The following is a 25,247-nucleotide window of genomic DNA, read 5'->3' as shown; positions in this document are numbered from 1 at the left end:
GGGGCCCGGCAGGAGAGGCAGAGGGCGAGTGCAGGCACACGTGAGGTCTGGACAAGGGGCTGGGGTGGTGCAGCAAGGCAGTCAGGCTGGGGCCAGATGGAGTAGAGAGCTTGGAACCTTTCCTGGAAGCCACAGGGAGCCAGGCAGGTGCACAAGCAGAGGGGCGCCATGCTCTGATCTGGCCTTTTTTATTTAATAGGTAAGTTGTTTTTTTTTTTAGTGTTTGTGCCAGGTGGCATGTGGGATCTTAGTTCCCTGACTGGGGATCGAATCCACGCCCCCCTGCATTGGAAGTGCGGAGTCTGGACCACCAGGGAAGTCCCCGATCTGGCATCATCTGGACACACAGGAAGGGCAGGGTGTTTTGGGGTGTCCAGAACCACCACCTCATGTTTTCAGCAGGCTCCGAGGACACTGCCAGCAGTTCTTCCACTGTCATTTCAAACAACAAACACTGGAGGTGATGCCCCTCTCCCTGCCCTGGGGCGATCATCAACAATATTAGGAATACCAGATTCAAGCTTGAGTTCTTGGCCCTGCGGCTGGGTGACCTTCCGGCTTTATAGTCCTGAGCATGGGCCTTGGGGTTGAGACTCCTAGGTAGAAAGCTCTGCTGCTCACCAGTCGTTTCTTCTTGAATCTGTTATTAACCTCGCTGAGATTCAGTATCCCCATCTCTAAAACGGGTCCACTGCCCATTTTAGATGGGCATTTCACATGCAGGGAGATGAGCCTAGCTCAAAACAGAGGCTCCGTACATGTGAGCTTTCCCTGTTACAGTCACAATGGTGGGGTAGGAACCAAGATAAACTGTCGCTGGAGCCCAAAGGAGATGGGAAGGAGGCGGCTCAGGGGAGCAGCTGGGCCCAGTGGGTGGGTGGTGGGCGGTGTGATGTGAGCACTAGGGGTTTTGTCAGTTTATCTCCACAACCACCCAATTTTCCTGCCACGAGAAGCCCAGAATCAGGAAGGCTCATGCTGGCAAGCTGGTGTGGGCTTGGGCAATGGCCTGACATCAGTGGATTTGGCCAGGCTGCCAAGCACTGCAGCCTCGTCAGCACAGTGTTGAAATGACTCCCAGGACTCTAGGTGTTTCTTAGCAACGGCCCTATTTGAGGGAACACTGAGTGCCAAAGGGGAAGCTGGCTTGGAAGTTTGTGCAAGACAGGCGGCACCCCTAATCAACCCTCAGGGTCCCCCCAGCAGGTTGGCTCCCTCAAGCCAGCTGCTCCCTCATGGGGCAATGGGGCCCAGGCTGGAAGCCCTCCACGAGGCCATCAGCTACCTCACAGGTTTCCGGGCAGCATCCCGGCCCAAAAGCTTGCAGAGAGGCCCTGGTCATCCCCGTGGCCCCCAGGCAAAACCCAGTTGCCATCTGTTGTACTTTAAACCATCCAAGCGGCTGACGGGACATGAAAGAAAAAAAAGGCATACAACGAAACACGCCCAGCCCTCAATACTCAGACCCAGGGCTGAGCACACAGAACCATCCGAAACACAAAAGACTCCTGAACAGAGTCCAAGATAGACGGGTCTTCTGTGAAATTTCACAACCCACGAAGGTGTTCTAGAAAGTACCAAGACACAAATGCTTGCCGGACTTTTGTTCTTTCTCCACTCTGACAGACAATACATCACATAATATTCACAAAATTTATTTGGAGGAATTAAAGAATTCCACCCGGGCCAGGCTTCTTGGTGCAGGCAGTTGGGTTCAGATATGTATTATTAATGCAAACATTTTCCTGTCGTGATTGCACACCCAATTTAAAATGAATTATCCAATTAAGTTAAGAAGGTGATGCATTCTGCTTCCAGGAATATGTTGCCAGTGACTCTGTCTTGACTGTTCTCTACTAAAAACCCTTCCAATTAAGTTAAGACCGTTCAGGACATTGTGAGGCTAAGCCGGGAGGTTGCTGTGGAGACAGGAGGAGTCTTCACCATATCACTATTTCAATCTCCTGATGAGAAGGGAGCTGGCAGAGCTCTCAGCCTCCCCCTGGGATGAGTGTTCACTGCCAACAACAACAAGGACAAAAAGCTCTGTTGGACAGAAAAGGATAAAAGATCGTGTAAGCTTCCAGATCTCCTTCTGCAGCTACACAGGGAGTCATGGCTTGGGCTTCCTCAAGCAGAAGCCAGTTGGCGGGTGCATACAAGAGGCAGACGCCACCCTGTCCCTTCTCTCCCCCTTGCTCTCAGTCAGTTCTAGAGGGGGTGTGCAGATCTGATGCGGAAGGTGTGACAGTGCCAGCTCGGCCAGCAGACAGCAATCGACTGGTACCAGTTGGCCACAAAGATCGGGGCTATGGGGTCAGACGGAGACACCACTGATGTCACGAAGAGTCAAGAGGAATCACAGATGTTTATTTCTAAAATGCAGACCTGACCACGGCACTCTCTCGCAGACAGCCCTGTACTGGGTCTCCACTGCCCTCACCATCAAGTTCATCCCCCGCTCACTCTTGCCATCTCATCCCTCCTTCATTCCCTAAATAAACACTCAGACTCTTCCACACCTCCCGGTCTTTGCACATGCTGGTCCCTTCTTCAGTATATCCCTTCGCTACTTTTGTCAGCCTGATAAATGTGTTCTTACTCAAGACCTGGGTCAGATGTCTGGACCTCTGGCAGCTTTGTCTCTGACTTTACAGGCTTCCCTGATGGCTCAGACGGTAAAGAATCCACCTACAATGCAGGAGACCTGGGTTCAATCCCTGGGTTGGGAAGATCCCCTGGGGAAGGGCATGGCAACCCATTCCAGTATTCTTGCCTGGAGAATTCCAAGGACAGAGGAGCTTGTGGGCTACAGTGCACGGGGTCTCTAAGAGTTAGACATGACTAACACTTTACTGCAAGGTAGGTGCTAGAATCATGACCAAGCCAGCGCTTTGCTATCATAACTGGTTTTCGTGTTTGTCTCCCTGAGCAGCTGCTAAGCCACTCAAGGGCAGGGGGTATGTTTTCAAAGGAATGGTCTAACCATAGAAAAAAAGGCAGAGGTGAGAGAAACCGGCCATGCCAACTTGAGAAGGATGTACAGGCATATCTCAGAGATACCACAGGTTTGGTTTCCCAGATCACTGTCAATAAAGTGACCATCACCCTAAAACAACTATTGCAACAAAGTGAGACACAATTTTTTTGGTTTCACAGTCCATATAAAAGCTATATTTATAGTATACTGTAATCTGTTAAATGTGCAATAGCATTATATCTGAAAAAACAACATATATACCTTTAAAATATTTTATTGATTAAAACACATGCTAATCAAAAAAAATTTAATTAAAAAAAATAAAACACATGCTAATCACCATCTGAGCAAGTCAATCTTCTTGAAACAGTAACATCAAAGATCACTGATCACAGATCACTATGACAAACGTAAAACTAATAAAAATGTCTGAAATACCGTGAGAATTACCAGATTCATTCAACACAGGGTTGCCACAAACTTTCAATTCATAAAGAAGTGCAGTTTCTGCAGAGTGCAATAAAACGAGGTATGCCTGTATAATTAGAAACCACCTAGAAGCTGTCCATGAGGTGAGTAAATGCTGTGAATCCCAGGGGTCCCCCATGCCCCTCACACTTAGGCCCATGGGTGCCAGCAGTAATCAGGGCCAGAGACAGGTGTGTTCTGGGTATGGACACTTCTCTTTCCCACCCCAGGACAAGAGATTTTAAAACCAAGTCTGCCTGATGTTCCTGCCTGGAGAATCCCAGGGATGGCAGAGCCTAGTGGGCTTCTGTCCATGGGGTCTCACAGAGTCGGACATGACTGGAGCGACTTAGCAGCAGCAGCAGCTGCCTAATGTTATTTAGAGTTGCTAAACCATTTAATAAATAAAACCTCTGTGACAGATCCTTATGTCTACATCAGGCTGTAGAAGTACCTTGTGGAAGACTCAGTTTAAACCTAAGAAGAGAAAAAACCCGACCCCCAAAATGTAAGCCATCAGAACTACTGAGGCAATGAACCAGCCCACCTCTGAGGCTCCCGGCAAGACAGAAACACAAGTTGTTTGGTAGGAGATGACAGTGAAATGCCCAGGCATGAACTGAACATCCATGTAGGTCTCTGTCTACCCTGGTGTCTGCCCTTCATGGGCTCAGACACAGGTGTCCTCTCATGACCTGCGTGTTTCCAACCTGGGATTCAGAGCACTGAGTCACCTCTTGAACAGCTTCTGGGTGGTTCTAATTACATAGGCATACCTTCTTTTACTACACTTTGTAGATACTGTGTTTTTTACAAATCCAGGATTGGGGCCATTGGGATCAGTAGGTTTTTCTTCTAATCTGTGTCTTGTATTAAAGTCCTCTGCTCTTTCAGGGCATGGAACCCCTGATTTCCGTAGACTCTGAAACCCTCTAAGGTGGGGCTCATCCTCATGGCCTTCGTTCCACCCTGGGGACCCAGCATAGTGCCTGGTCCACGGTGAACACATTGTGACATTCGTTCATAGAGTCTAGTTTCACACCTGCAGTTGAATCGAGCTGCTGTACATGTCACAGGAACAATGATCCTTTAGGATTCGATGAATCAAACCACAATCTCCAAAGCTCTCCTTTGGTGCGTAATTGTGAAAATCTAAATGCAAGCCCAGGAGTGTCAGAAATCATATACATCATATGGGTTGAAGTGTACTTCCATAAAGGTAGGGGAAGGCTTAGTCACAGGGCCTGTGGATGTGACTTCACAGAGGTGAGCGAGTTAAGATGCGGTATTGAGGGTGGACTCAAATTCAATACACCTAGTGTCCTTTAAAGAGGTAAATTTGGACACAGGGAGCAATGCCATGGGATGACAGAGGCAGAGACTGGAGCTAGAAGTCAAGGAATGCCAAGGACAGATGACCACCACCAGAAGGTGGGAAGAGGTGAGGAAGGATTCCACCCCAAGTCTCAGAAGGAATCTGGTCCTGCTGACACCCTGACTTCAGCTTCTAGCCCCCAGAACTGAAGAACAAATATCTGCAGTTTTAAGCCCCTCACTTTGTGGCAAATTGTTACAGTAGCCCTAGAGAATTAATACAATAACCGAAAGGCAGTAACTTTTCTCTGACATGTATTTAGCGTCAGCTTTCATGATAGAAGTGATCTGAATCTGGGTGGAGGCCACTTCACTATGTTACCCGTTTGCTCATTCATTTGCTTCCAATACTTACTAAGCCCCGGGTATGTGCCAGACTCTGTGCAGAGCACCAGAGTGACGAAAGTGGGTAAGCCAGGAGCCTGTGGTGTAGATAGCTCTGTGAGTGGTCACAGAAACAAACACTTGCACCGCCAGGCAGTAAGTCTTAAAACACAGATAACAGAAATGACAGGCATTTTTATAGTGTGTCCTTACCAAGTGTTGATCACACCAGCCAATCCTAAAAGAAGCCTCATTGGAAGGACTGATGCGGAAACACCAGTATTTCGGCCACCTGATGTGAACAACTGACTCATTGGAAAAGACCCTGATGCTGGGAAAGATTGAGGACAGGAGAAGGGGACGACAGAGGATGAGATGGTTGGCATCACTGACTCAATGGACATGGGTTTGAGCAAGCTCCAGGAGATAGTGAAGGACAGGGAAGCCCGGTGTGCTGCAGTCCATGGGGTGGGAAAGAGTCAGACACGATGGAGCAACTGAACACCAACCAGGTGCTGAGCACCTGAGCACATGGTCACACGCACGCCTCACACAATCCAGGGAGGAAGGTGCTTTTTGGTGCCCACTTCCCCATCAGGGATCCGAGACATAGGGATGGAGACACAGTAGGACTCTACCAGGATGGCACTGACCACAAAGGGAGCACGAGGAGGGGGAGGCTCGCCCCACCAGGGGAAGCACGGGGAAGTGTCTGAGTATGAGGGGCGGGAAGTGTCATTTAAATATGAAAGCATCTTTGAAAGCTTAATTGTCAAATCAGCCAAAACAGATATTAAAAAGCACCACAGGGACTTCCCTGGTGGTCCAAGTGGTTAAGAATCTACCTTTCAATGCAGGGGACACAGGCTCAATCCCTCGTCAGGGAACTAAGATGCCACAGGCTGAGGGGCAACTAAGTCTGCACGCCACAACTAGAGAGCACGCGCAGCAACAAAGATCCATGTGTCACAGCTAAGACCCAACAGAGCCAAAAATAAATAAATAAACATTAAAAAAAAAAAAAAAGCACAAAGCATTTCTTAGCATGAGTAAGAAGAGCTGTAACACCTGGACATGCGCGATCCGCCCACCCCACCCTGGTGTGTGCTGGTGCAGGACGCTGGCACAAAAGTCCTAACTTTCTTCTTGGCACCTGCCTGAATTTTTCAAATAAGTGCTCAGGGAACTAGCCTCTGCATTATTATTGTGGCTTAACGCTTGGCAGCACTGAACATGCTTGGGTACTGTTCCTAGCCCTGTTGTCACTCATTCACTCAGTCATGTCCAGCTCTTTGCAACCCCATGAACTACAGCATGGCAGACTTCCCTGTCCTTCACCAACTCCTGGAGCTTGCTCAAACTCCTGTCCATCCAGTCAGTGATGCCATCCAACCATCTCATCCTCTGTCATCCCCTTCTCCTCCTGCCTTCAATCTTTCCCAACATCAGGGTCTTTTCTAATGAGCCAGCTCTTTGCATCAGGTGGCCAAAGTATTAGAGCTTCAGCTTCAGCCATCAGTCCTTTTAATGAATATTCAGGACTGATTTCCTTTAGGATTGACTGGTTTGATGTTCTTGCAGTCCAAGGGACTCTCAAGAGTCTTCTCCAACATCACAGTTCAAAGGAATCAATTCTTCAGTGCTCAGCCTTTTTTATGGTCCAATTCTCACATCCATACACGTCTATTGGAAAAACCATAGCTTTGACTAGATGGACCTTTGTCGGCAAAGTAATGTCTCTGCTTTTTAATATACTGCCTAGGTTTGTCATGGCTTTTCTTCCAAGGAGCAAGCAGCTTTTAATTTCATGGCTGCAGTCACCATCTGCAGTGATTTTGGAGCCCAAAATAATAAAGTCTGTTACTTTTTCCATTGTTTCCTCATCTATTTGCCAGGAAGTGATGGGACCAGATACCATGACCTTCATTTTCTGAATGTTGAGCTTTAAGGCAGCTTTTTCACTGTCCTCTTTCACCTTCATCAAGACGCTCAGCCCTAACCATGTGTTAACTTAGCTAATCCCTACCACAATCCTATGACATAGTCTCTACTCTTACAGAAAAGAATGTTGAGGCCAAGAGAAATTAGGCAAAGCACCTAGTCATGGAGCTGGATTTAAATCCAAACCCTGTAGCCCAGAGTTAATGCTATTATTGTAGTTTTCACTGTGATAATCTGCCCAGGGTGGAGGGGTGGGGGTGTGGGGGTGGGGGACTTGAGGGCATCCTCCTGAGGAACAAGGATTAAAGAGCCTCAGCCCCAACCTGGTTCCATTAGCCTAAACATTGTTCTCTGAAGTCTTTTGCAGTTTTGCATACATTTTCCACTTTTTCCCTCTGCCCATTTCTAAATATTATTAGAATGGGTTAAAAATGTAACATGTAGCATATAAAAACAATAATGTCCTCATGCCTGCTTACTCTGGCAGGAAAACTTGCCTATTAGGACAAATCAAGGGACGTACAGTTTCAACAGGGAAGAGATGCTAGCTGGCAAAGAAGAAGAAAGACAATAGGAACAAAGAAGCAGCTGACAAGGCGGGGAGCCACCTAATGTATGCCACGTGCAGAGCAGGTTCTGGGCAAGTGTCAGGGGGGAGGGAGGGAGAAGGGAGGGGAAGGAAGAAGGGGACTGAGGGAGGCATGAAAGGCAGACAGGGTCACAGGAGGGCTGTGCGACATGAGAAGCACATGCAGCGCAGGATGGGGCACAGCAAGGGCGCCCATGTGGTCAGGGACTCCACATTCACAAAGACCTTCCTCGAACCTACCTCTCAGGTGAGAGACCAGATCATGTAAGAGTGCCATTTTTGTGGATCAAAAATAGTCAGATATTGGCAATTTCATACCATTCAAATACACAGAGTCCTAGAGTCACACTGACAAAACTGACAAGTGTCCATCACAAAATGTAAAATACAACTTTTCACCCTTTGTTCATCTCTTCTCCCATGTTCTTCCCCCTTTCTGTTCTTTCTCTCCCCTCACTCACTCAGGGCACCCGTCCCTTCTTCATCTCCTCCCCATGTTGTCCCTCCTTCTCTTTTCACTTAAAACTATATTAAGTGCCTGCTGTCAGGACTCCCCTCGAAGTCCAGTGATTAAGAATCCACCTTCCAATGCCGGGGTCATGGGTTCGATCACTGGTCGGGGAACTAAGAGTCCACATGCCTCAGGGCAACTAAGCCTGCTTGGTGCAACTACCAAACCCACGCACCGCAACGAGAGGAGCCTACATGCCCCAATGAAGATCCAGCATGGCCAAAACAAATAAATAACTTAACATTTTTTAAAAATTATATGAAAAAACCAACAACCCTGTATTCAGCGTCTAATGACCATCGCAGGTCTCAAGAGAAAGACTCAAACGGCCGAGTGCACACACAAGCGTTTGGTGTAGGTGTTCCCAAGGAAGGAGGAAGGGCATCTTCTCCTGGTGGCTGAGCCCGCATGACACCTGGGCAAGAGCCACGCTGGCCCTCACTGGCAGCGCTAGCTGGCAGCACGAAGGTCACGTGGCCAGACCTTAGCTCAGCCCAGCAGCAGAGGAAAGGGACACTGGGGGTGAGCAGGCCACACTGGCCACTCAGACCCGGCGTGCTTGACAAAAAACAAAAACGTCTAAGGCTGTGATACCCTTTGTGCTGTCTGACTGCCTGCTTGGAAATCAGGTGCTCAGAGGCACAGGAAACAAATGGCTCAGAAGGCAGGGTGTGTGCCTTCCGGTCCGGAACGTGGGCACCCTGGCTCTACCGCTCTCTGGCTGCAGGTTTCCCATCAAAGGCCCTCGTCCTTACCTGTAAAGGAAGAGACACCCGCAGGACAGTCTCAGGGGGTGTGGAGAGCAGGCTATACAAAACATGCAGGGTGACTGCAGAATCTGAAATTGCTTTCCCCAGAGATTTAAAAATCTGCCCAAGGGAGACCAGACGCAGACGGTGCTGCACGGCTTGGCCTGTCTCTTGGGGAAGTCACCTTACACCTCCGATCTCTCTTGGGCTGAAATCCCACAGTCCTCTGTCCCAAGGCCTGGGCCATGTGAAAAAGGGGAAACCAAGTCACAGACACCGAACCCCTTTTCTGTGACACCTTGATTTAAAACTATAAAATCACTTTTTTTTTTTTGGTCAGGCTCAAAGTCATGCTCTTAGGCATTCTGCCAGCCAACAAGATGACAGTTTTCCTTCAGAGGGCCCCAATTCTCATTGTGTGACTTAGAACCTGGGAAAAAAGGCAAAACAATAAACCATCTGTGAGGCTTTCAGACAGCGCAATTTGTGAGAAGTGCTTTTTACATCTTGGTAGGACTCTGCATTAAGCCGGCATTAATTAATTGCTACATTAAAGGGAAGCACCTTTAACATTTCAATGACATAATCATATGCAATTACGATCATATAAAGGAACACTTTATAATTAACGATGCCGCCACTTCCTGAAATGTGTAATCCTTCTGTCTTGAATTCCAAAGAGGTTGGCAGGAGGAAGTCACTAAAGATAGTTCAGGAACTAATATTTAAATCAGTTTTTAATTCACCTTTCAACATGAATAGTAAAACCGGAACAAAAGCTTACCCTTATTAGGACTCCAAATCTTTATGTCTATGAGGCCAAATATTCAGCAACAATAGCTCCACACAGAAATGGTCAACAATTACAGGCCAGAAATGATTACCCCTCAAGAGCAATAATTTTGCCCCAGCAGGCACATCAATTGCTTTTCCAGAAACGCATTACAGCTCATTCCGACTGTCCAGACTTTGGAAACTATGCTGTGTTATCATTAATAAAGCACTCTGACTTATTTCCGGGACTTAAACATGAGAACGATCTTGCTTTTAATTAGGGAGGTTTCCCACGAAGTCGTGATCCCCGAGTACCAAGCATTGCTCTAAGTGTTCCACGTGTGCTGGCTTGTTTAGTTCTACACAGCAGTCCTGAGCCCACATTATTTGAGCCCCATTTTATAAATGAGGACAGCAGGCACCCAAATGTTATTTAGCTTGCCCCAGGTACCATCCCCTCCCCACCCTGGAAAAGCCTGTTTGAGTGAATCACAAACCAGACTGGATAAGCAGACTTTCTCGACTGTCACATTCATTCTGTCACTCTACCTATTACGGAGGCCCCAGAACCTCCCTGCATCTAATTTCTGTTGTGAGCAAATTTTTGCAGCAACCGCAGAAGAAAATGCAGAGGCAACAAAATTTGACCCACGGTACCACCTAAAGGGTGGATCTCCCTTGGTGGCTAACTGATAAAGAACTCGCTTGCCAATGCAGGAGATGCAGGTTCAATCCCTGGGTCGGAAAGATCCCTTAGAGAAGGAAATGACAACCCACTCCAGTATTTTTGCCTGGGAAATCCCATGGACAAAGGAGTCTGGCAGGCTACGTTCCATGGGGTCGAGAAAGAGTTGGAGACAACTTGTGAAACTAAACAACGAAAACATCATCACCTAAAGGGCTGCCAGAAAAAAAGTCCCTACAGCACAGCCTTTCTTAAATAGCAACCAAACTTGCATCAGCAGCCCCTGTTTGATGCCCTTCGTGGTATGCTCCCTGGAGAAGGAAATGGCAACCCACTCCAGTATTCCTGCCCGGAAAATCCCATGGACAGAGGAGCCTGGTGGGCTACTACTGCGCTGGGTCGCAGAGAGTCAGATATGACTGAGCATGCACGTGCGCGCGCACACACTACACGATTTTCCGCTGTCCTCAGTGGACCGTGAGGGTGGCTCCCTCCCCATGACAGCCTCCCGAAACGGCCAAGGCTTACCTTGTCATAATAGTATCGCAGGGCTCTGCTCAGCTTGTCATAGTTCATGTTTGTTTTGTTTTTCCGGAGTCCCCACAGCTTGGCCACTTCTTCTGCTTTGAGGAGCTTGAATTCACCATCATTGGAAGTCCAGCAGATCAGGTGCTCGTGTTTCTGGTCCAGCAGTAACTGCAACAGGAACTGCCACAGCGTGATTGCACTCTCCATACCTGGGGAGGGAGGGCTGCGTCAGTGCAGCTGCCAGGGCTGGGGGGGTGGGGGCACTCGGGTGGATACCTCAGGACCACCCCTACCCCAGCAAACCTCAAGTGACTTTCATTTCCATCCCAACCAGCCACTCTGGATCATATCCGGCTGCATGTCTGCAAAACAAGCCCTGTGACCCTGGTATTCGCCACACACATCCCCACAGGTGACAGGGTTACACTGGGGATGATATGAAAAAAATGATTAACGGACTGCCCCTTCCTAGAATCAGTCCTCATACAAACTATTGCCCATACAATGCACATGGTGTCTGTTCCCATTCGTCCTATCAGCTCCCTCACTGGTCAGCCTCTAGGCTGTTACCTGGATGAAACACTGGAGCCACTAAGTGCAGTTACACAGGGGCTGCTGCTACTGCTACTGCTAAGTCACTTCAGTCGTGTCCTACTCTGTGTGACCCCATAGACAGCAGCCCACCAGGCTCCACCGTCCCTGGGATTCTCCAGGCAAGAACACTGGAGTGGGTTGCCATTTCCTTCTCCAATGCATGAAAGTGAAAAGTGAAAGTGAAGTCGCTCAGTCGTGTCCGACTCTTCACGACCCCATGGACTGCAGCCTACCAGGCTCCTCCATCCATGGGATTTTCCACGCAAGAGTACTGGAGTGGGGTGCCATTGCCTTCTCTGACGTAGGGGCTGGGGGTATGCCAATAGGTGTGACTGGGTGAGGAGCTTCTGGAAGAAGGGACTTTGTTAGGTTACTTTCTGTATTCCCAGTGCTCTGATAACCCAGCCCAATGCCCTACTGATATATGCTTAAAGACCTGAGGGATCAGTCACTGCCACTTAGAGAGCTGGTCTCTTTCTTAGGCACTTGTCACGCTGCAGATAGAAACACCTTTTGTGGGACTTCCTGGTGGTCTTAGACTCTGTGCTCCCAGTGCAGGAGGCCTGGGTTCGATCCCTGGTCAGGGAACTAGATCTCACCTGCACAGCTAAGAGTTCGCATGCCGCAACTAAAGATCCCACATGTGGTAAATAAGACCCCGCACAGCCCACCCCCCCAAAAAAAGCCCACCCCTGTCACAAACACAGAGATGGGAAATGCATTCTTTTCTTCACTATGAGAAGGAAGCCTATAAAATGTTATCTTTCCCCCTTGACTCTGTTGAGGACTTTGTAATTGCTGTTCCTTCTGACTAAAATGCTGTTCCTCAGCTCTGAAGCTTGGTGAAATCCTACTCATCCAACACTACCCAGTTCATATGGGACTTTCTCAAGGAAATTTTTCCCCACTCTCCCAGGCCGTTCCCAACTTCAGACATTTGAAGACTTTCATGGCAATGGGTACTGACTGTAAAAATAACAACAACAATGCCCATTTGTCTCATCAACATTTGCACATTACGAAAGGAGAGGCGGTTGGGCTGGTCTCGAGAGCTTCATCATAGCTCAACCCTCATGACTGGACACGTGAAGTGCCTGGGTTTGGATCTGGCAAAGATGCTGGAATGAGGAAGCCCAGGATGACCAGAGGGTGGATAACTGGCTTCTGGCACAGACAGAAGCTTCGAAGGCCAGTTGTGAGGTGGGGACAAAGCCAGAGAGAGGTAGGGATTATGCCGTAAGGCAAAGAGGAAACACCGAAGCCCCAGCAGGCAGCCAGGGTGACGGGAACAAGCAAGCGGTGACAAACACACGACTCTGGGAGACCCAGGAGCCAGAGTAACAGCCTTAGGGAGACTTATCTGTACCAATATTTTTGTCAACTCCACACCTCCTCTCCTGCATTTCTCTTAAAGGGGCAGCTTTCAGACTGATGAATCATTTTTCTCCCTTTCCACACGGGGATCCATGTGAAAAATATCTAGCTTTCCAATAAGTGTTTATTTCCTTATTTCCTTTCACATGTTCAGCCAAAAGAACACATTTTACTGTTTCTCTGAGCAACATGGGTTTCTCGGTTAGAGAAACAGAATAGCAATGTTCTTCAAATACCCATAGGGCACTTTTATTTACGGCTCTTTAGAGGAGATATTCTTTTCAGAAATCAGTCTTCACCACGATGGCCTCTCCGTCCGTAAGACAATAAATCACTTCCTTGTTGGATCAAAACAGCCTTTTGTATCTCAGGAGTCTCGTAAACACACGCAGCAGCCTGCCAGCTCCAACTCTGAATATAAGCTTCTGATTATTTGAGGACGGACCACAACTTTCTCCCCATCATTGGCACTAAGACTCGCTAACAGTTGTCTCAAATTCTTCAGTGTTTTCTCACCCAAACCCTTCAGACAGCAAGCTTTCAAATATCTCTAAAATTTTAAAGTGGATGCTCGGAGGAACCTGCTCCAAAGGGTAGAAGGCTGCCAGTGGGTGTGGAGGTCTGGATGGAAGGGGTCCCTGGGTCGGCGGCTCTAGCCACTCACACCTTCCCCATCTCTGACACGAGCCATAACGCTCTAGATGCAACAGGAGGGCAATGTAAACATCTCCATGTGTTTCACACTTGGTGCTTCTACCAACCAGGACTCTTCAGAGCTTCTTGTGCTTCCTGGAATCCCTTTCCATGGCATTCCAACCCTGTGTATTGGAGCCATGTGCCCCAGGCATCAACGATGAGGACCGGACAGGATAAATGTTCTCAATCTTTCACTCCTCCTCCCTTTCAAGTGGCCGTGCAGCAGCGCCCAGAATGGGTAGAGTACTTTTCCCCCATCCCACTGATATTTGGGGATGGCCACATTATTTGATTTGGCCAATGGAATGATGAGCAGAAACGGCAATGTGCCCTTTCTCAGCTGAGGTCTAAAAGGCTTCCTATGTTTGCACTTTTCCTCTTGTGTTCGTGTTACTACTCTGAAGCTATGGCGCAAAAATGAGACATGTGGAGCCAATCTGAGCTCGACCCAAAGCCTGGAGACAAGTCCCACAAATCACAGTCTGAAGCAGTGTCCCTGAGGTCAACCAACGGGAAAAATTAATGTTTCTGTATACCAGTGACTCTCAGGCTGTCTGTTATGCAGTATCATAGCAGCGAGAGCTGACTATTACAATGTCTTAGTCTAAAAACACTCTCTTTGCTGGGGTATGATATCTTTACACTGTAAACTTACATTCGTAATCATGAGGTGTGTCTAGGCATGAAAGAGCATGTTATGCAGGGGACTGGCCAATCCTGTCTTTATTCTGAGGGTTACAAGTGGGCCACACAAATGATCATGGGTGCTATGGCACGGCCTTCAGCAAAGGTAAAAGGAGGAAAGAGGGAAAGAAAAGGGAGATATAAGAGAGGAAAGTGAAAAGGCAGAGAAGCAAAGGGTAAGGACAAGGACACCCTCATCAAGGCCCTGCCAGATTTCCAGGATTGATGAGCTGGGCCAAGGAGAGCCACAAGCTGAGCACCAGGAATCAGAGGGCTACCCCGCACACACACTCAGAGCTTTGGTGAGGCTGGGTGGGCTGAGGAATGCCCCCTTCCTCCCCCGTCACTGCTGAGGGTGGGAGGGTTCCTGGGAGGGTTGATGTGAGTGACCCGGCTACACTGGAGGTGACTAAACCGTCTAGCCACTCCTGCCTAAACCACGACAAACCCGCCTCTGACAGCCCATTCTCCTTCTCCAGCCCTTCCGCCACTCCTCCACACCGATGGATCCGCCAGCTTCAGTGAGTGTGCAGTCACACAAATCTTTACTGTGAGAAATCCAGCCACACGTGACTCAGAGATGAGCCTCAGAAATATTTCCCCACGAGCTTATCACACCTACAAACATCTGTCACCCACGTCTACACTTGGCAAAAGTCATGCTGGGAGGCAGTGGGCCCCCCACGGCCACTCTGGCCTCCACCCTTGCCACCCTCTCTGGTGATGGAAGCGGCTGAGTGTATGCAGGGCAATGGGAACACGGGAGGGCTTGGGGTGGGCGGGTCAGTAACTGATCTCACCACCGTGGCTCCCACCACTAAGATACTCAGCGTTTCCTCGATTTTAGTTCCAGCTTTAGTAACTATGATTCAGTGTCATCATTTGCACAACTGTTTTCACGCACAGTCATGCTTCACACCTTTGTGAGCTACAAACTTTGCCCCCTCAAGGACACTGGCAAAGGAAAGAGTCTAACACATGCCTGGGGAACACACTCTCCCCAACCACCAATACACAGTAGCAAATTCATCAAAATTAATATATCTCTCACCAAAAAAAGTTATTTTTAGTGTTTTTTAAAAAAATTAATTCCTTGATGCCTAGAATCCTTAATAAAGTCCTATGTCTTAACATGAAGGTACCGTCAAGTCCAGTGTATCTGGCTGCCATTATGAAGAATGTGTGTAATTCAGGCAGCATCCTGTGGCTCTTACTAAATAAAAAGTTCAAGAAAGCACTGATACTTGAGATTTATGTTTGATACATTATTATACAAGAGGCGGTCTGCTTTAACTTAATATGTTTCATCAGCCTAGCCTCATTTAGCTGACTTCCCACAACTCTCCACTTAAAATATGTGGAATACATGAAAGAAATGCTATAATTTCCTTTAGAAAAAATTTCCCAAATCAAACTTTCAGCTGAGTAGAAAATGGTACTCTTCCTCGTGCCCCACCCCCCAAGGCCTTATTTTGAATGGATAAAATTTTATCAGGTATGGTAATGCCATTCTTTTCTTTTTCCAAGAGTCGATAAAATTTAACATTTAATATGAATACATGATCCTTAGAAATCTTAAAAATCTCATAAAATAATTTGATAGCTGCAAAATCATTGACTGATGGTTTTTAAATTATTTTTAATTTCACGGAAAGCACATGATTCTATTCTTATTTTTATTTTTCCTCTTTTTTCAAGGTTAAATTTTTATCAATTGAAAGATTCTCTAGGTTTTACAGTGCTCATAATGCCGTGCTTAATGTGAACATTAAGCTTTGCACTTTTCTGTTTAGGAGGATCCACTGTGAAAGCATCGCTGCTCTCGCAGGAAGAGGCGCCCTCCGCATCAGGTCCCCTCTGCACCATCGCTGACTGCACCTCGACCCTGCCGCCCACTGCACGTGGTTTCTCCTCAGCACTTCTACTGGAACTAACCCAAGACCACGGTCACAGCAGTGGATCAGGCCTCTTCCAGGCCTCTCCAGAGAACAGAGCTACCTGCTATTTCCCCCAGCTGTTCCTTCTCCTTTGCGATTTATAGCCTAGATATTGCCACGGTGGAGGATAGTTAGATCATTTAAAACAGTTTGTCAAATCTGAATAACACACATCCCTCCTTTGGAAGGAGCAGGAGGCAAAAAATTAATAGGTCCTCATGTGGGCAAATCATCTTCACTAAATATCTTATTATAGTCTCCCTTCAATATTAAGAAGAAAAATGGATATAAGTGCCTCAAGGTTTATAGTCCTTTACAACCAGCTGATCTCTCCCACCCTATGCAAATTAACAATTAATCTTACATATGGCACATGATACTTGGTTGAGAGACAACCAACACAGAAGTTATGGCCATGTAAGTTATTTTGAGTAAGTATGTGTTTATACAATTATACCCTACAAAGAGGAGAGAGACTCAATTCTCCCTCCACCTTTTTCAATTTTTTTTGAGTATCCATTTTATGCCAAGACACTTTCTGGGTATTTGGGATACATCAGAGACAAAGGAGATGAAGACCTCTGTCTTCGTGAATCTTACCTTCTAATGGGAGAAGACAGGCCACAAACAACAAACATATGACTATTAAAACACAATATTTTGGAAAAACAGTGTTACAGGGAAAGGCAACCAGAGCAGGTTAAGGGAGTGGGAGCCTGGGGTGTGTGAGCAGGTCATGGAAGGCCTCATAGAGAAGCTAAGAGCTGAGAAATACCTTTGTTAAAAAATAATTTTCAAAATGGGTAAAATCATGGCTCTCCTACAGATATAAAATGAAGACATGTTAAAGATTTTATTTCACTCATTAGTCAACCAGGGAACTTGGCAGGTGTTCTAACAAGTTCAAAAAAGAATCTGAATAATAAAGGCATTTATAAATTAGGAATCTTGAATGCACAAACAGGGGTGACAGAGGAGTCAACTGAACTCTACAAGATAGGAGAGAATTTTCATACCTATAGACAATAATTATTTTTGTTATCAGCTATCTCTAATTAGTAGATTGTAAAACCTTCCATAAAACCAAAATCACATCCTCCAGAGGAGATTAGAGTCTAGACAACACACAGTTTTTTGTGGAAGCATAATTATTTTCTACAACTTGCAGCAGATGAGAGGGTGAACTGCTTCTGTCTACTTAGAAGGCTAGACAGTGAGGAAGAGCAGATTCAGAGCCACACTATCTGGGTTCAAATCTAAGTACCAGTCCTGTTTGGCTGTGGGACTTTGGTTAAGTTAGTTAACCTTTCTGTGCCTCAATTACCTCATAAGGAAAATGGAGATGATGATAAAAGTATCTCCCTTAGAGGGCTGTTGCAAGGATTACATGAGTTCCTAAGAATGCAGTTGAACTACACTTGGTACATAGTGTTATTCCAAAGTTTACTATTATTTTTTAAGCAACAGAGAAACTTCTTCATAGATCGTGTTGTGAGGATATTTGGCCTTCACCTAGCTCAAAGGCATTATTTAGATACTATATCCACCTTGGTTCTTTGTTCATTAGGCAATGATTCCACAATAGGCACTGAAATCCAGGAAGAATCTTCCAGCTCTTTGGTGACTGTTGTTTATAAGGTGACTTAGAATATGTTTATGTGAGTTTTTAAAAAGACTATCATCAAAAGATGAAAAACCATCAACAGATACACACCACTATATATAAAATAAATAACAAAGACCTACTGTGTAGCACAGGGAACTATATTTCCTACCTTGCAATAATCTACAATGGAAAAGAATCTGAAAAAGAATATATATATAATGAATCACATTGTTGTGTACCTGAAACTAACACAAGATTGTTAATCAACTCTATGTCAATATTTTTAGAAGTCAAAAAACAGATTTTTAAAACTTCTGGCAGAAAATTTCAGATTCCTGAACACATATCTGCTGCCTTCAGCTTAAGAAATCCTGGTGTAAAATGCTTATCCTGAAGCTTCCAAGTTGTTTCTCTAGCGAAGACAGCCCTTGGGTGCTCACATCTCCCTTGGGACTCGTTCTGCCCTGATCTATCTTGTGCCCCTGGAGCAGGGAAGGGAGTTAAGGAGACAAGAACCATTGGCTCCAAAAGAGATAGAAGAAGGGCTCTAAAACGATGACCCAAGGGACAGCCATGATGACACTGCCTGTGAAGACGGAGCCCAACTGGGGAGCATTCCCCAGGCTGCTCAAGCGTAAAGAGCTCGTCCACGGCATAGAGGGAGGGAGGGACATTCAGGCAGACTCTGAGCAGTCACTTTCCACCCTCATTCTGTGTTTTCAACTCTTTTTTCTTTAAAGAACACAAATAGTATCCTTGATTCACTCTTTCATCTGGAGGGAGTCTCAAAGAGAAGGAGGCTATAGACTGAGTATACTGATCACTCTCATCGCCGACGGTGCCTCCCTCTGCCCCACTTTGTCAAACAAATGAATAAGACTTAGGTTAGTACAGGCCTCAGTCTGTGCACTTAACCACTGTTACACTGCCTCCACCAAGAGCAAGGAACCCGCATCAGGATCAGGACTGGGAGCAGGCTACTGGAGAAGGCTTGCTAGAGGAGTGAGCTTGAGCAGAGCCTTGAACAAAAGGGTGCACAAAATCTGAAAAGGGTGAGAGGATTTGACCAATGCACCTCCTTCAAAAGCCTAAAGCTAGAGTTCTGTTCAGAGGACATGCCCGTGATTTCTCCCCTTTCCTTGTTAATATTTAGCTTCTGTTGGGTCATACAGGTTCTGGTACAGATTTATAATTCATGGAGTTGCGTCATCAGGAGAAAGTCTTGTTGTAGGAGAGCATTTGAAGTTCCAGTGGGTGGAAGGCAAGAACAGAACACTCTTCCACCTTTAAAAAGAAAAAGGTAAGAGGAGGGAGTAAGAGTACATCATGAGAAACGCTGGGCTGGATGAAGCACAATCTGGAATCAAGGTTGCCGGGAGAAATATCAATAACCTCAGATATGTAGATGACACCACCCTTATGGCAGAAAATGAAGAAGAACCAAAGAGCTTCTTGATGAAAGTGTAAGAGGAGAGTGAAAAAGCTGGCTTAAAACTCACCATTCAGAAAACGAAGATCATGGCATCTGGTCCCATCACTTCATGGCAAAGAGATGGGGAAATAAGGGAAACAGTGACAGATTTTATTTTTGGGGAGCTCCAAAATCACTGCAGATGGTGACTGCGGCCATGAAATTAAAAGACGTTTGCTCCTTAGAAGAAAAGTTATGACCAACCTAGACAGCACATTAAAAATCAGAGACATTACTTTGCCAACAAAGGTCCATCTTGTCAAAGCTATGGTTTTTCCAGTGGTCATGTATGGATGCGAGAGTTGGACTGTAAGGAAACCTGAGCGCCAAAGAATTGATGCTTTTGAACTGTGTGTTAGAGAAGATTCTTGAGAGTCCCTTGGACTGCAAGGAGATCCAACCAGTCCATTCTAAAGGAAATCAATCCTGAATATTCATTGTAAGGACTGACACTAAAGCTGAAATTCCAATACTTTGGTCACCTGATGTGAAGAACTGACTCATTTGAAAAGACCCAGATGCTGGGAAAGATAGAAGGCGGGAGGAGAAGGGTATGAGAGAGGATGAGATGGCTGGATGGCATCACCGACTCAATGGACCTGAGTTTGAGTAAACTCCGGGAGTTGGTGATGGACAAGGAGACCTGGCGTGCTGCAGTCCCTGGGATCGCAAAGAGTTGGACACAACTGAGCGACTGAACTAAATTAAAGAGGAGAGAGGCAGAAGTTCTGCACCATAGGTAGGGCAGGGGTGGGAGCATCCAGTGATGGCTACAGTCCAAAGCAAGAATCAGAGTGGAGTCCTGGATGAGATGGCCATGTAACCTGCCCAGAGACAACTCATGCCTGAAACACAAAGTCCACCCAAGACCCATAGGTACAAACCAGTGGTTACCAATAGGGAGGGGCCAGCAGGGAGGGATAAGATAGGACCACGGACTGCCGTGCATAAAATAAATAAGCATGGGGCAGAGACAAGATGGTGGAGTAGAAGGACGTGAACCTACTCCATCCCACGGAAACACCAGAATCACAGCTAACTGCTGAACAACCGTCAGTAAAATAAATGAGCTACAAGGATGGATTGTACAGCACAGGGAATATAGCTAGTATTTCGTAAGAACTACAAACAGAGTTTCACCTATAAAATGTTTAATCACTCTGCTGTACACTGGGAACTAATGTTGTAAATCAACTATACCTCAAGCAAAATAATAGCTACGTCCATCCAGCAGCAGAGGTTACTGTGCTCCTTCAAACACCACCAAGCCTCCAGCAGTGGCCAGGCTGCCAGGAGAGTCCGCCCCAACCCATGACCACCAGCATCACCTTGTCACCCTGCACCAGAGGGCTCCTGGTGAAGCTAATGCCTCAGGGACCATCACTTTGCACAAGTCTAGGGGCTCTAGTGATTTTGTATTTATAATTTGTGGGGATCTGTACAAAGAGGATTTCTGCACCTTGTTTTAAGCTTCAGCACCACACCTCCCGAAATCTAGTCCTGCCCCCACCCCTTCTCAGGCTGCATCCTCCTGAGAAGCTGTGCTCCTCTTCTTGATGGCAGTCATTCTGCCGCAAGGTGGCGCCAGACATCCTGACGTGAGACAGAGCGGCACAGAGTACGCAAAGCCTGAGGTTTCTGCTTCCATTCTTAGAAGCTGAAATACCCACTTATTTGCTCTTCTTCCTATCTGCGGCAACCTAACACTTCTCTTTGCATGTTTCTAGTTTCATTTTTTCAAGCTACCCTGAGTTGGAGTTTAGAGGGTTCAGAAAAATTGTCTTTGTAAAGCTTATATATTGTGGGAACTAGAGAACTTCTAGCCAACTTAGAAACAACCAGTTAGAAATGAGAGCCCAAGGAAAGGAAAAAAACTCCTGTGAAAGAAATAAACAAAGTAGGTGTTCAGCAAGTTCACAACTTTTTACTTGTTAAAACTTGCACAGTTAGAGAAGTCAGGATGAAACTTCAACACTCAGTACCGAAAATTCTCTGAATTTCAATTCCTCTGCCCAGAATATCTATTAACTGTTTCTGTAGAGAAATGTCAGAAACCATTTCATTAAAACAAAAACAAAAACCTGTATTTAAGGCAGGGAACTGGAAAACAACAATTTGTACTCTTTGAGGTCAGCAGTAACTTGGCACAGAATAATTTTAGGGCATGAAGTAAATAAGGATTAATATTTGGTAACTGAGCAACACAAATGGAAGTCTTTTTTATATTATTTTTGAGAAGGTGAAACTAAGATTATTGACATGTATTTTCAAAAGACATTTTAATTCTTGCCAACCACTGTATGCAAAAAAAATGCTAATCTGTGAGGCTAAATTCATGTCCCTCGAGGCTTTTTATTTATTAAAAATGTTTATATTCTCACTCCGCGACTATCTGCAGATTGTCTGTGCTTTAAAGAGCAGTGTGTGTGAGCTAAGTCCCTTCAGTCATGTCTGACTCTTTTATGACCCTATGGACTGTAGCCTGCCAGGCTCCTCTGTCCATGGGATTCTCCAGGCAAGAATGCTGGAGTAGGTGGCCGTGCCCTACTCCAGGGGATTTTCCCGACCCAGGGATAGAACCCAGGTCTCCTGCATTGACACCAGCACCACCTAGGAAGGCCCCCTTAAAGGGCAGAGTGAGCAAGAAAAGAGGGAAAGCAGTCATCACTCAGCCTTTTTTTTTTTTTTTTTTTAATACCTTTTGCGATTCACAACATTTTTCAAATCATTCTGAGGACAGAGAAAGATTTTTTCTGGGGAAGTCACTGATAGCCACTATAATAACACCTGCTGTTTACTGTGCATATAATCCACTCCAACTCTGTGTTGTCTGCGGATATATGGGAAGCAACTCAGTTGGTTTGTTGGTGACTTTCAAAGGGTGCATTTCCTTTGGAAAAGTAAATGGATGGCTACATTAACTCCGGCTGGGAAAATAGGTTCCAGCCATTCTACTTTCTGCCACATCCGTATATTCAAGCCATGTCCCACCATTTCCCACCCCACCCATCCCCACCATTGCACATCCAGTCCTAGCTCACCCCACATTTTCAGACTAGGCCCACATGCAGATAAGAAAGGGCCTAATCTCACTCTAGGTTGCCTGGCACGGATGGATACCCCTTGGGTCTCTAAATTTGGCAACATCTCCAAACTTCCTAATATTCCTGGTACTGAGTTTGTTCTTCCTATGCCAGAAGAGGAGGTGGTGATCAATCCACAGGGCTAAAAAATAAATAAAATAACTGGCTGTCCCAGAAGCACCCACCTATTTCTCTGCACCTGAAAGAAACAAATGGGTCGATCTGAATGAGATGGTGTATAGAGAAAGCTCAGCACAGTGCCCTGTACGTTGTGAGCCTTCCCCAGGACTTAGATGCTGCCTGTATCCATGCCTTCTGTGAAGCCTTGAACAAGCCTCCCACCGATGGAGCTATTTCTTGTTGGCCATCAGATTCCCTGGAGGAGGAGATGGCAACCCACTCCAGTATTCTTGCCTGGGAAATGCCATGGTAGGCTACAGTCCACGGGTCACAAGAGAGTTGGACATGACTGAGCAACTGAACAACGACAATCACTACATCAGTGTCATCCAGCAATTCCAGCATAGCACCTGGTAAACAATGGGCATTCAACAAAAACGTATCATGAATCTCAATTTCTTTCCCTTTAAGATACGGACTGTAATATCTGGCTTCAGAGACTCTTCTATCACCTGCTAAAGAGCCCAGACATAGAAGAATTTTATTTTTCTCCTTTTTTATTGGAAGAAAGATGGACTTGCCCACTTCTCCGGCATCTCCCCACATGGCTTACAATCAGGTAGCCACACAAATATTCTATCATCTGTAGTCCTCCACATATATACACATCTCCATTTAATCTCTTCTTTGAAAACATCAGACACAATTTTATTGGGCAGTTAAGGGAACACAAGCCTGCTAGATCAAAGCGGCCAACTGGTCACCCAGCCCTCCCAAAGTGGGGCTGTAGTTCATTACAGCCAATCGATTAACCACATCTACCTCCCTTGTATATCAACATGCCCCAAAAAACAGACTCAGAAGTCCTGGGCACTGAAGAGAAAATCTTTTCAGGTAACCAACGGTATTAAAAAACCAGACCACATCTTGAAAGATAAGTAGGGCTATAAAAAATTAGAGGTTCCCACAACCTGGGACACTCCCCAGGTCCCCCATAGGGTCTCACAAACCCCAGGCTCTGCTGACAATGCCTTTTCTTTAAACAGATGAATTGCTCCTTCCCGGACATTTTTGGACTAAAACCTGAACCTTCGCATTCTTTGCAGTTGTTTTTGTTGTCTGCGTTGTTTTCGAGGATCTTAATTCTGGCTTGAAGCACATCTCCCTCCAGCTCTCATACTTGGTAACATTCAGCTTCCTCTTCTTCTACAGGTTGTAGGCAGGAAACTGGAAAATGGGCCACAGGAAACCTGGCCTCCTACATCTGTCCCACTTTGTAATTGCAGCTCTGGTTTCATTTTGCCTTGTGTGTCAGCTCTGTTTTAACCCTCAACACAACGGCCAAACTCTGCTTTCTGAAAGAACACTGCTGTGCTTATTGCCCAAGGAAATTCATCGAGACTTTTTCCCTTCCCCAGAGTAATTAACCGTATGAATTCAACATGGAAAAAAATACTAAGCAAATTCTCCTAACAGTAGTCATTTGGATCAAAAGTCATATGGAGCTAGAAAAATGATTCATTCAATGTGATAAAACTACTAATAAGTCCCCAGTGAAAATTTAAGACCACTTGATTGTACTGTACACAGAAGTTATTGTATATCAGGATGATTTCTAGAGGTCCAAGGCTGTCAGATGAATTCTGACTTTTGAGGCTTTGATAAGTAACATATGAAAATAAATAATCATCCCTTATTATAATTTCTCATTATAATGCTATTTCAAATTATGTTCTTAACCATACAGCTATTAGGTTGAACCATATGATATTGTTTTCATGGGTTGAAAATAGTCAAATACCAGCAATCTCCTAGAGTCAACCTAAAACATACAATTGTTAATATACCAAGAGAATAGATACACACACACACACACACTCTCATCCCAGGGCAGTACCTTCCTCCTGTCTTTGGTCCATGGACCCTTTTCGAGAATCTAAAATTCTCTAGTAGGGGAAAAAGATATATTTAGATCCCAAAGATAATTTATAAATCTCAGAGAGCCCCATTCTAAAGGAAATGTTAGCTGTCTTCCCCCACCACCACCAATACTGAGTGTCCATGAAATTTTCAAGAATAGGGCTTCTACCAAAAAACCCCCACGATTTCTTCTTTAAAGAGGAACTTTTTTAATGTTAACATGTGATGAGCATTTACTATGTACCAGGCATTATACACGTTGTCTAAATTGGATACCCATGATTTAATGAGGTAGAATAAGATGCTCTAGCCACAGGAGTATTATGGGAAAACAGAGACTCGTATCCAGGTGCACCTGGATTCTGAGTCCAGCTTCTTAATCACCACACACAGTTCTCCCAGCAGAGGTTTCATTTCTTATATGCACACCTTACAGCTACTAAGAGAAATGTCCCATTTTAACACAGAGGAAAATATAGTTAACATTCCCATGAGAAATCAAATCAAGAAGTTTCCTTGTTCATTTCTGGTTTTGCTTCTGTGACTCCAGTTGTTCCAACTGGTTCTAAGAAAGTTTGAACCCATCCCATCATTTAAAAACATATAAAAAAAAGTTTCCCTTTTTTAAAAGATCTACTCTTGGTTTCAATACGCAGCAGCTTCATCCAATGCTAAATAACCAAGGTTGCTTCTTGATGGTAAGAAGCTGTGCCTTCTATTACTTAGCTCTTTCTCAATAGGAAAGACATCCTCCCATTTGGTGTGTACACACACGCTAGATGGTGGATCAGGAGGAGGAACATGGGAAATGAAAGGCAGGTGATCTCACCTAGTCCCCA

General features: G+C 45.7%; 1 protein-coding gene across 1 annotated transcript in view; it reads right to left on the bottom strand.

Annotated features, from left to right (window-relative positions):
- Nucleotides 1-25,247, bottom strand: part of ELK3 (ETS transcription factor ELK3) — a 68,771-nt gene that overhangs the window by 29,878 nt on the left and 13,646 nt on the right. The window contains exon 2 of the mRNA XM_052640068.1: nt 10,924-11,132. Within this exon, the coding sequence (XP_052496028.1) occupies nt 10,924-11,130 (207 nt within the window). The 5' untranslated portion in view covers nt 11,131-11,132. The remainder of the gene's footprint in view (nt 1-10,923; nt 11,133-25,247) is intronic.

This window comes from Budorcas taxicolor, chromosome 5, assembly GCF_023091745.1.
Source record: "Budorcas taxicolor isolate Tak-1 chromosome 5, Takin1.1, whole genome shotgun sequence".
Lineage (NCBI taxonomy): Eukaryota > Metazoa > Chordata > Mammalia > Artiodactyla > Bovidae > Budorcas > Budorcas taxicolor.
This window is presented reverse-complemented; position numbering and strand designations above follow the sequence as displayed.